The 12,673-nt window shown below is 47.4% G+C and overlaps 1 protein-coding gene across 50 annotated transcripts in view; it reads left to right on the top strand.

Annotated features, from left to right (window-relative positions):
• Positions 1 to 12,673, top strand: part of robo2 (roundabout, axon guidance receptor, homolog 2 (Drosophila)) — a 1,006,048-nt gene that overhangs the window by 908,633 nt on the left and 84,742 nt on the right. For 49 of the 50 annotated variants that reach the window (XM_059650119.1, XM_059650114.1, XM_048540457.2 and 46 more), the window contains 3 exons: positions 264 to 435; positions 2,451 to 2,642; positions 4,890 to 4,916. In XM_059650119.1, coding sequence (XP_059506102.1) covers positions 264 to 435; positions 2,451 to 2,642; positions 4,890 to 4,916 — 391 coding nt within the window. The remainder of the gene's footprint in view (positions 1 to 263; positions 436 to 2,450; positions 2,643 to 4,889; positions 4,917 to 12,673) is intronic. The other variant, XM_059650099.1, reaches the window with a different exon arrangement.

The following is a 12,673-nucleotide window of genomic DNA, read 5'->3' as shown; positions in this document are numbered from 1 at the left end:
GATATTTGAGCAGGGAGCCCTGGTTCTAGTTTGTCGGAGATGAATCTGCTGCTCGGAGTCGGAAATGACACCCTGTGTGACTGTTACATGGGCAGACTGTTCCTTACTGAGCACGCCTGCAGCCTGTGACAGAGCTGACCTCAGCACCCTCCTGCGATGCCAGTGCACTGTTCCCCAGCTCTCCCCGGGATCCATTCTGATCTGTTTTACCAGATAATCTCCTGCAACGATTTCTCTTCTTGTTGCCGTACTCCTACCTTTAGATATGGTGCCTTGGCAATGCCACCCGGTTTCACATCAACAAGACTGTAGATGCTGCTATACGCTCTGTGGTGATTGGTGGCCTGCTTCCTGGTGTCCAGTATCGTGTCCAAGTTGCTGCTAGTACCGGTGCTGGTGTCGGCGTCAAGAGTGAGCCACAGCTCATCATCATCGGTAAATTATCGCTCTCCCTCCCTTTCTCCTCCCCTCTTCTCCTCTCCCTCTCTCTTTCCTTCTCTCCCTCCCTCTCTGCCTCCCTCCCTCTCTCTACTTCCCTCTCTCCCTCCCTTTCTCCTCCCCTCTTCCCCCTCTCCTTTCGTCTCTCCCTCCCTCCATCTCCTTTCTTCTCTCCGTCCCTCCCACCCTTTCTCTCTGTCCCTCCCTCTCTCCCTCCCTCTCTCTCCTGCCCTCTCTCCCTCTCTCTTTCACTCCCATTCTCTCTCCCTCCCTCTCTCGCTCCCTCCCTCCTTCTCTCTCTTTCTCCCTCTCCCTTCCACCCTCCACCGAGCCTATGGCTTACGCCTCATGCCTCCTGATGCAGTCTTTGTCGTCTCGGGTTTACCCAGAAGCTCTGTCTCCTGCTTGGGTCTGCATTGTACACTATAATATTGTATTAATTCTGATTTGTTCCTCATTGGCTCCTCAGCCAGCCATACTTTGATTTTAAAATTCTAACCATTGCTTTCCAACACCTCCGTAGCCTTGTCCCTCTATCCCTCAAATCTCCTCTCATCCTGTAACTTTCCAGTCTGTGTGCTAATATTTAACTTTTCAAAAAAAACTAATTCACAAGATGTAGGTGTAACTGGCTGTTCCAGCATTTATTGCTCTTCCCTAATTGCCTAAGAGGACAGCTAAGAGCCAGGGACATTGCTGGAGTGACATATAAGGCAGACCATGTAAGGTCAGTGATTTCCTTCCTGAAAGAACATTTGTGAGTCTGAAATAACAAGGTGTAGAGCTGGATGAACACAGCAGGCCAGGCAGCATCAGAGGAGCAGGAAAGAAGGATCCAGACTTGAAAAGTTAGCCTTCCTGCTCCTCTGATGCTGCTTGGGGTTCTGTGTTCATCCAGCTCTACACCTTGTTATCTCAGATTCTCCAGCATCTGCAGTTCCTACTGTCTCTTTCTTAGTGAGTTAGATGTGTTTTTACAACAATCAACATCATTCCAGGTCTATATTGAATTCAGATACTACCTTCTGCCCATTCTAGGATTCCAGCCTGGTTCCCCAGACCTTTCCCTGGGTTTTCAGATTAGGAATCGAATGAGGAAAAGACTAGACCATCACCTCCCCGGGGTATTGCAGTTACCCTCCAAATCCAGGCTCTTGTGTTCCCCTGATTTGGATTGGTGTTTATTATCAGCCACAACAGTATTCATGCCCATGAGTTTTGATTATCCCCTCTTTTCTATCCTATAGACAAATACCATATGGATTTTGGAATCTCACAGCACTATCCCACCCTATAGAGCCCTCTAAGCAAGTCAATTTAATGAGAGAATGATTACAGTGAAATACAGTGGAAAGCTTTTATTTGTCACTATAATCCAACATAATTTTAAATCAGATACTTAATCAGCGTGCAAATCCTGCCACTAAATTCACTCCCCTTAACAAGGGAAGGCTGGAGTGAGAAGTGTCATTGACAGCTTCCACCCTGTGCCTCAGAATGTTTCCTGCCCGGCTCAGTCATGCCAACCACTTTGTTGTGGGAGTGTGACTTTGATATTCAGACCATCCCGAGGCTTTGTCCCTAACCCACCATTTGTATACATCAAAGTGTCATTCTGATCTAGGGCAGCACGGTGGCTCAGTGGTTAAAACTGTTGCCTCACAGCACCAGGGGCCTGAATTTGATTCCAACCCCAGGTAACTGTCTGTGTGGAGTTTGCACATGCTCTCCGTTTCTGCGTGGGTTTCCTGCGGGTGCTCCAGTTTCCTCCCACAGTCCAAAGATGTGCAGGGTAGGTGGGTTGGCCATGGGATGGGGGATGGATTTGGGTGCGATGCTCTTCAGAGGGTTGATGCGGACTTGATGGGCTGCACTAGCCTGTTTCCACACCTTAGGAATAAAGATACAATGCCAATCAGTTGCTTCCTAAATGAATTCCAGATGAGAAACAGTTGGTCAAGGAAAGGAAATGTTGGATTTTGGTAAAGGGACAGGAATGTTATTTTCTGCAGGGAGCCGTGGCGATGACATCTTCATGACTGGACCTGGGAGTAACAACAGCATCACAGAGCAGATCACAGACGTGGTGAAACAGCCAGCTTTCATTGCGGGCATTGGAGGGGCTTGCTGGGTCATTCTGATGGGCTTCAGCATCTGGCTTTACTGGCGCAGGAAGAAGAGGAAGGGACTCAGCAACTACGCAGGTGAGGGGGAAGGTGCCCAGCTGCTGCGAGAGTGCCAATACCCACTGCCTGGGCCAAGCTTGGCTGTTGCTTTCAAGGAAGGATAGTTCAGGAGTGCAAAGACATACGGGCATGAGAGCAGATAGCCTGGGGTTCCGATTGTGCTCAGTTAGAGAGAATTCCTCAGGCATTGCAGAAACTGTCTCACTGCTACAACATTGATTAGTTCCCCAGGAGTGGGCGGGGGATGAGAATGGGTTGGGCTGTCTGAGGGCTGGTGAGTGATGAATCATGGGGGAGAAAAGTAGGTATCCTTCCCTCACTGACAGGTAAGCAAGCCACCCCAAACCAAATGCTTTGTACATGGCAAAGAGCTTGCAAATGTGGAAACTTGCTGCCTCCCGTCAGTCAGTCACCTTGCTTCAAACAATATAGGCCTTTGCCAAACCTCCAAGAATAGGACACAATATTAGCAACAGAAGGAATGTCTCTGCTGCCTGTAGTTAGATGTTGTGTTGAACTACGTATACTCCAGGTTAGAAGCTCAGTGAATCCTGGTTTCTAATTTCAATTTGAGTTGAGTTGAGTTGAGTTGGGCCATTGTGATGTTGCTTTAGGAAGGCCTTAGACGGAGAGGGCGAGGAGCAGGGAGATCAGTCGAGGTTGCTGCTTCTTTTGGACTGCTGGTTGGTACACGGTCTGTGAGAGGTCCGGGCGCTCAGTTTGGTGTTGGAGTGGTGTGACCCAGACTGTGGCACACAAGCAGCCCCAGATGGTCGGGGCTGGACCAAGGACATTCTGAAAAGACCAAGGTCCAGTCGGATCTGCAGACATTCTGAGGGGCTGCGGCCAGTTATTATGGATTGGTTTCCCATTGAAGGTGAGTACCAGCAGTAAAGAAGGTACACAGGCAGCAGGGGATAGTTGCTGAAAAAAAAAGAGAATAATTTCACACTGTGGTCTGTGCCTGGTCTGTTTATATTGGAGTACTTTACATTCATTTGAATTCACTTGTGGGACACGGCTATCACTGGCTGGGCCCAGCATGTAATGTCCACCCCTATTTGCTCTTGGGAAGGTGGTGGTGAGCTGCCTTCTTGAACCACTGCATCCTACCTGTTGTGGGTTGACTCAGAAAGCCCTGAGGGAGGGAATTCCAGGATCTTGACCTAGCATTAGTGAAGGAATGGCAATGTATTTCCAAGTCATGATGGTTGAGTTGCTTGGAGGGGAGATTGCAGGGGCTGGTGTTCCCATGTATCTGCTGCCCTTGTCCTTCAAATGGAAGTGGTTGTGGGTTGGGGAAGGTGCTGTGTGAGGATCATCAGTGAATTATGTAGAGCATCTTGCAGATAGCACACACTGCTGCCACTGTGCATCTGCAGTGATGGGAGTGCATGCTGGAGGTGGTGGATATGCTGTCAGTCAAATGGGCTGCTTTGCCCTGGATGGGGTCAATCTTCTCTTTGATGATAGTATAAGGTAGAGGTGGAGGTTAGATAGACCTTAGGTTTAGGGTAAAAGTTTGGCACAACATCGTAGGCCAAAGGGCCTGTACTGTGCTGTAATGTTCTATGCTCTATGTTCTTGAGTGTTGTTGGAGCTGTCCAGCCATCCAGGCAAGTGAGGAGTATTCTATCACACTCCTGACTTTACCTCGTAGATGATGGACTGGCTTTGATGATGACAGTCTGTATCGGGCTGTTGAATCTCTGTTGTTCCTTTTAATTGGGATCTTTGGAACACTGTGTGCTGGGGGAAGAATGTACGGGTTCATGACTTGGGGCTGCTGCCTGAATTATTTGATGATTTGCTGTGATTTAGCAATCCTGACCGTGTCTGCTATAGATAGTGCAATGTCACTTCACTGTAAATCTCCTCAGAATCATCAGTTAAGGTTTGATGGATAATAGGAGTTGAAATATTGAAGAGGAACACCGCAGTTAAGTGCTGGTCTGTGTTGTTCTGAATCACTAAGCTAACCTGTTTTCACTGAGGGACACTGAAACTTTGGCTGATTTATCATCCAGCACTTCCTTCCACTTTCTGTCTCACAACTAATCTCCCACTGGCACTTTGTAAAGAGCAAACTCTCTCACTGTCACTGCTGGTCCGTTTGTTTTCTTTTCCCTGTGACTGGCTAATTATCCAATTATGACTGGAAGGCAGCGAGCAAGAACAGAGTGCCGGCCTGCCGATTGGTTGCTCCTTTAATTTTCTTTGTGACTCATGATCTTTTCTCTGTCTTTTTTGTGTTCTTTCTTGCAGTTCAGTCTTTCACCTTCACCCCTGCAGGTACTGTCCGTTTGACCGTCTCTTGCATGCCATTGCAACGGAATGAGCTAACAAGTAGCTTGTGTTTTCCCTGCATGCTCCTGTCACGTTTGCCGTCCCCTCCTCCTCCCATTACCCAGGGCAGGGAGAGCTGGGGAGCAGGTACTCTGTCACCCACTTTGGGCACGGTGGGTCAACCAAGGCCGTCCCGTGTTTTTGTCACCCGGTCGGCCTGCTCCTCGTTCACCTCAATGACACGAGTTCCGTCTTTGGCCAAGTCGCGCTGCCTGCCTTTGGTTTTCAAAACACTGAGCATGTCCACCCCTTAAAAAGAAGTGGTAGACAAGAGAGAAGCCTGGTTCCTGTGGTGAGCTGGGAACTGAAGGGGGACAGTAAGTGGCTGAGTCAGAGGATGTCTCAGAATTTGAGACTTTTGAGAGATGGAGAATCCAGGCCTCCAGCAAAGCAATGGGAATGGAGACCTTTCAGAATGATTGTGTAAATGCCTTCAGGGGGATCCTTGTGGCATCTGTGATTGACATCATACAAGAGATGGAGGCCGTTCGGCCAATTGTGCCTGTTTCATCTGCTATGAAGGACCGAGGGAGTGTTGTACAATCAGAGGTGGGAAATCCAGGGAGCGGTTGAGGCAGAAACATTGAATATTTTCAGGAAGGAGTTAGATATAGTTCTTAGGGCTGAAGGGATCATAGGGTACGGGGAGAAAGTGGGAACAAGGAACTGAGTTGGATGATCAGCCGTGATCATACTGAATGGTGGAACAGACTCAAAGGGCTGAATGGCCTACTCCTGTTTTCCATTTTACTATATTTTTATGACCCTGGGAATTCAGGAGAAATCAGGAGAGGATGTGTGACAACAGGGAATGGTTGAAGTGATTAGCACAGATGTATCAGAGGAGAAAAGTAAAGTAGCAGATGAGGGAGAATGCAGACAGAGGATATACTGATGGATTAAGATGAAGACATGTGGGAGAGCATGAACACCTACATGGATTTGTTGGGCCATTGGCCTGTTTTGGTGGCTTAATGCTATGTAAAGCACCATTCTGCTGATGAGATGCTAAATTTAGGTCTTGCTTGCCCACTCATGCACATCCCAGGAAAAGGGGAATTCCACCTGAGCTTTGGAACAATCTAAAACAAGGTGGCACAGCCATAAAATGGGAGGGAAATTAGAAACCCCGATGTCCACAAATTGGTTAATAACAACCCAGAATTTCTTGATACCTTCCAGCAGTTGTGGCTGCTGGAGTCTAACTGCAATGTTCAAAACTGAGGTGGTTCGGTTTGATTTGTTGGGTGATGGTGTGAAGGGATGAGCAGCGATGGTGGGTAAATGGAAGTGCATCAAATCAAACAGAACCTCATTGATGGGCAGAACAGGCTGAAGGGAATGACTGTTCCTTTTCTTGTTCGGTTCACCTGGATTTACACAAAAATTGCTCTGAACAACGAGAGAGATGGTTCAAGTATCAGCAAGCAGGCTGTAACCTTTTCCTAAACTAATTGCAAATGATTACTCACAAGCTCCTGTGGAGATCTGATGTCTTTCCCAAGTCTGTCTGAACTCATGCTCAACAAATGAATCTACACATTTTGCAAGCTAACCTGACCAGGATGCCACAGTATGTACGAGCGATGGTCAAGTTGCTTTGAAAGATGAAAATAATGTCTCTCACTGATTTTAATTAGTTAGTTCAGTATTTTATATTCAGTGGTATATGTTCCGCAGTAACAGTAGCCATCAGTGCACTGGGTCTTTAGATTCCGAATAGTAATTGACAATTACCCATAACAGAAGAAAACAAATTGCCACGCTGCCTTATGTTAGTGTCAGAATGAGTTTCATGTGTGAGTAAAGGATGAGGCAGACAGTAACTGCATCTCCTCCTCCATCGAAACAGAATCATTTTCAATGTAATATCACAGCATTTTTTAATGTTTCTCTATTCTGAGACGATACTGTCTGATGTGGGGGTACTTGAGACAGAGCGAGGGAGGTTTCCTCTGTATCTAACCCTGTGCTGTCCCTGTCCTGGGAGTGTTTGATGGGGACAGTGTAGAGGGAGCTTTACTCTGTATTTAACTCCGTGCTACCCTTGTCCTGGGACTGTTTGATGGGGACAGTGTAGAGGGAGCTTTACTCTGTATTTAACTCCGTGCTGCCCCTGTCCTGGGACTGTTTGATGGGGACACTGTAGAGGAAGCTTTACTCTGTATTTAACTCCGTGCTGCCCCTGTCCTGGGACTGTTTGATGGGGACAGTGTAGAGAGAGCTTTACTCTGTATTTAACTCCTGTCCTGGGACTGTTTGATGGGGACAGTGTAGAGAGAGCTTTACTCTGTATTTAACTCCGTGCTGCCCCTGTCCTGGGACTGTTTGATGGAGACAGTGTAGAGGGAGCTTTACTCTGTATTTAACTCCGTGCTGCCCCTGTCCTGGGACTGTTTGATGGGGACAGTATAGAGGGAGCTTTACTCTGTATTTAACTCCGTGCTGCCCCTGTCCTGGGACTGTTTGATGGGGACAGTGTAGAGGGAGCTTTACTTTGTATCTAACCCCATGCTTTACTTGTGCTGATCGTAACTACTTTTGTGTAAATGAATGTATTCCTTTACCCACTACTAACATCCCTCAACAGAATAAGCCAACATATACACTGCTGTATTTTGTATTCAATGAGGATTTTTATTGCCTTTTGCTCAAGCATGTTTCTGCAAATAATAACCCTTTCTTTTGTGAAGATCTACTTTGCAAGAATCCTGAGGTCAGGATAAATGTTCGAGGAAACAGTCCCGTGCAGTAAGATTAAACATTATCCCTGTCATTATCCTTTGTTGCACCATCTTGATGTTATGAGAGGTCATGAAGGATACAAGATACTAATTCCAAGATGGAATTCAGGAGAAATGTCTTCATTCAGAGAGTGGTGATAATGTGGAGCTATTTATTGCATGTAGTAGATGAGGTAAAGCTCACAGATTCAGATGAAGTTTGAAGACGATGCTGGAGAGGAAGATATGATCAGGGGATGAGCTGACACACGGTGGAGGGAAGATCCCCTACTCTTACTGCCTGCCGATTGGAAGGAATTACATGCTGACCATCAACCTTGCTAGTCCAATTTCTGCCTCATTTATAGCACAGACAAAGATCATTCGGCCCATCAGGTTTGCACCTGTCAATGAGGTTGTGGCTCAACCAATCCCATTTCACACCTTTTGGCCCATAGCCCTGGAAGTTACAGCAACACAATCTCAATCCTGCTCAAATGTCCCGGTGGCTTGTGAGTCAACCACCCTTTCAGTCAGTGAGCTCTAGATTCCTTCTTTTCAGTTTCTTCTCAGCTATCCATGAAACTTTCTACCTCTTAAACCTAGACTGCTTCGTTATTAACTCCTCCAATAATGGAAAAATTACCCTCCTATCTATGTCCCTCATAATCTTACATACCTCTCTCAACCCTCACAGCTCCAACGCGAACAACGCCAGGTTATCCAGCCTTACCCTGTTTGTGCAGAGCCCCCAGACCAGCCATCATCCTGGTAAATCTCAATGCCTTTTTATTCTCCTCATTCCTATAATGTGGTGACCAGAACTGCACAGAGTACCCTGGTTGTTGCCCAACCAGCATGTTATACAGTTCCAGCACAAACTCACTGCTCTTATCCTGTATTGTACCTCAGCTCATAAAGACAAATGCCTCAGATAACAAAGTGTGGAGCTGGATGAACACAGCAGGCCAAGCAGCATCTCAGGAGCACAAAAGCTGACGTTTCGGGCCTAGACCCTTCATCAGAGAGGGGGATGGGGTGAGGGTTCTGGAATAAATAGGGAGAGAGGGGGAGGTGGACCGAAGATGGAGAGTAAAGAAGATAGGTGGAGAGGGTGTAGGTGGGGAGGTAGGGAGGGGATAGGTCAGTCCAGGGAAGACGGACAGGTCAAGGAGGTGGGATGAGGTTAGTAGGTAGCTGGGGGTGCGGCTTGGGGTGGGAGGAAGGGATGGGTGAGAGGAAGAACCGGTTAGGGAGGCAGAGACAGGTTGGACTGGTTTTGGGATGCAGTGGGTGGGGGGGAAGAGCTGGGCTGGTTGTGTGGTGCAGTGGGGGGAGGGGATGAACTGGGCTGGTTTAGGGATGCAGTGGGGGAAGGGGAGATTTTGAAACTGGTGAAGTCCACATTGATACCATATGGCTGCAGGGTTCCCAGGCGGAATATGAGTTGCTGTTCCTGCAACCTTCGGGTGGCATCATTGTGGCAGTGCAGGAGGCCCATGATGGACATGTCATCAAGAGAATGGGAGGGGGAGTGGAAATGGTTTGCGACTGGGAGGTGCAGTTGTTTGTTGCGAACTGAGCGGAGGTGTTCTGCAAAGCGGTCCCCAAGCCTCCGCTTGGTTTCCCCAATGTAGAGGAAGCCACACCGGGTACAGTGGATGCAGTATACCACATTGGCAGATGTGCAGGTGAACCTCTGCTTAATGTGGAATGTCATCTTGGGGCCTGGGATGGGGGTGAGGGAGGAGGTGTGGGGACAAGTGTAGCATTTCCTGCGGTTGCAGGGGAAGGTGCCGGGTGTGGTGTGGTGGGGTCCCACCTCCTTGACCTGTCCGTCTTCCCTGGACTGACCTATCCCCTCCCTACCTCCCCACCTACACCCTCTCCACCTATCTTCTTTACTCTCCATCTTCGGTCCGCCTCCCCCTCTCTCCCTATTTATTCCAGTTCCCTCCCCCCATCCCCCTCTCTGATGAAGGGTCTAGGCCCGAAACGTCAGCTTTTGTGCTCCTGAGATGCTGCTTGGCCTGCTGTGTTCATCCAGCCTCACATTTTATTATCTTGTGCTCCTAAGATGCTGCTTGGCTTTCTGTGTTCATCCAGCCCCACACTTTGTTATCTCGGATTCTCCAGCATCTGCAGTTCCCATTGTCTCTGAAGACAAATGTCTCACATGGCTTTTTAATCAACTTTACCCATCTGCTGCGCTGCCTTCAGAGATCTGCGCGCACACACAACAAGGTTTCACTGAGCTTCAGTACTTTCCAGGGCCCAACCATTGACAGTGTAGCCCCTTGCCTTGTTAGCACTCACCAAGTGTATTACCGACATAACACAGTGTGGAGCTGGAGGAACACAGAAGGCCAGGCAGCATCAGAGGAGCAGGAAAGCTGACATTTTGGGTCGGGACCCTTCTTCAGAAAAGTATATTACCTCACATTTTTCCAGGTTGAACTTCATTGACCACAACTCTGCCTACCTGACCAGTCCATTGATATCTTTTGTAGTCGACCCTCCTCATTATTAATCATCCAACCAATTTTTGCATTAGCTGCAATCCTTTTGATCAGACATTTAAATCCAAATCTTTAGTGCACATTACGCACAGCCCTCAGTGTCTGCTTGTCCTTTTTATCTTCATTCTAACCTTTACTTACCTTGATATCCAATCTGGGTCCCACCCTTTGTCTTGCCAGGAACAATTTTGAGCTGTATCAGAAGCTTGAACACACACAACAATGTTTCAAGGACAGCTTCTTCCATGCTATTATCAGACTGCTGTATAGACCCCTCTTGTTTCAAATCTAATGTTGACCTTGCTTTTGTTACACCTCCTGTGCAGTTGTAACTTTGTATGCCTCACTCTAAGAACCGTATGATCTGTGCGTCCATGCTTTCTGTGATCTGCCTGTACTGCTCACCAAACAAAACTTTTCACTGTACTTAGGTGCATGTGATAACAATAAATCAAATTCAAATTCATATTAGTTCACCCATGGGTGTCCCTGACTGCACTGACACGTTAATGCAGATTCCATGTCCATCAAATCCTGGTGTGGGTCTTGAACCCAGACCCTCTGGCTCAGAGACAGTGATGCTCCCCACTGCATCAGAAGACCCAGCAGGAGTTTTACCTCAGCCATAAACACTGACGTTGAGATTGAATGTCTTGCTTCTGTACTGGATAATAGTAGCCTCAAAACTACCCAATCATGCATGTAGTTTAGGGCAGGAAACCCAGTTCAGCAATACCCCACTCCAATTAACCCCCTGATGAAATTTTGCTGAGATAAGGAACAGAAAAGAATCTGCAGTTTGGGCAGCCACTGCGGAGAGAAAGAGAGTTAACATTTCAGGTCATTGACCTTGCATCAGATCCCTTCATGGAAGACCTTTTTACCCTGATATTATTAAAATTTAACCAATAAATTTTTAGAAAATGTTGAAGACAGCGGTGATTTAGAACATAGAACATAGAACATAGAACAGTACAGCACAGAACAGGCCCTTCAGCCCACGATGTTGTGCCGACCATTGATCCTCATGTATGCACCCTCAAATTTCTGTGACCATATGCATGTCCAGCAGTCTCTTAAATGACCCCAATGTCCTTGCTTCCACATCTGCTGCTGGCAACGCAGTCCATGCTCTCACAACTCTCTGTGTAAAGAACCCGCCTCTGACATCCCCTCTATACTTTCCTCCAAACAGCTTAAAACTATGACCCCTCGTGTTAGCCATTTCTGCCCTGGGAAATAGTCTCTGGCTATCAACTCTATCTATGCCTCTCATTATCTTATATACCTCAATTAGGTCCCCTCTCCTCCTCCTTTTCTCCAATGAAAAAAGACCGAGCTCAGTCAATCTCTCTTCATAAGATAAGCCCTCCAGTCCAGGCAGCATCCTGGTAAACCTCCTCTGAACCCTCTCCAAAGCATCCACATCTTTCTTATAATAGGGCGACCAGAACTGGACACAGTATTCAAAGTGCAGTCTAACCAAAGTTTTATAGAGCTGCAACAAGATCTCACGACTCTTAAACTCAATCCCCCTGTCAATGAAAGCCAAAACACCATATGCTTTCTTAACAACCCTGTCCACTTGGGTGGCCATTTTAAGGGATCTATGTATCTGCACACCAAGATCCCTCTGTTCCTCCACACTGCCAAGAATCCTATCCTTAATCCTGTACTCAGCTTTCAAATTCGACCTTCCGAAATGCATCACCACGCAATTATCCAGGTTGAACTCCATCTGCCACCTCTCAGCCCATCTCTGCATCCTGTCAATGTCCCGCTACAGCCTACAACAGCCCTCTATACTGTCAACGACACCTCCAACCTTCGTGTCGTCTGCAAACTTGCTGACCCATCCTTCAATCCCCTCATCCAAGTCATTGATAAAAATTACAAACAGTAGAGGCCCAAGGACAGAGCCCTGTGGAACACCACTCACCACTGACTTCCAGGCAGAATATTTTCCTTCTACTACCACTCACTGCCTTCTGTTGGCCAGCCAATTCTGTATCCAGACAGCTAAGTTCCCCTGTATCCCATTCCTCCTGACCTTCTGAATGAGCTTACCATGGGGAACCTTATCAAATGCCTTGCTGAAGTCCATATACACCACATCCACAGCTCGACCCTCATCAACTTTTCTAGTCACATCCTCAAAGAACTCGATAAGGTTTGTGAGGCATGGCCTGCCCCTCACAAAGCTGTGTTGACTGCATTTGATCAAGCCATGCTCTTCCAGATGGTCATAAATCCTATCCCTCAGAATCCTTTCTAACACCTTGCAGACGACAGACGTGAGACTTACTGGTCTGTAATTGCCGGGGATTTCCCTATTTCCTTTCTTGAAGAGAGGAATTATATTTGCCTCTCTCCAGTCCTCAGGTACGACTCCAGTGGAGAGCGAGGATGCAAAGATCCTCGCAAGTGGCGAAGCAATTACATTTCTCGCTTCCCAAAGCAG

The sequence above is a fragment of the Stegostoma tigrinum genome, chromosome 12 (assembly GCF_030684315.1).
Source record: "Stegostoma tigrinum isolate sSteTig4 chromosome 12, sSteTig4.hap1, whole genome shotgun sequence".
Classification (NCBI taxonomy): domain Eukaryota; kingdom Metazoa; phylum Chordata; class Chondrichthyes; order Orectolobiformes; family Stegostomatidae; genus Stegostoma; species Stegostoma tigrinum.
The sequence above is the reverse complement of the archived record's forward strand: the minus strand, read 5'-3'. Positions and strand labels throughout refer to the sequence as shown.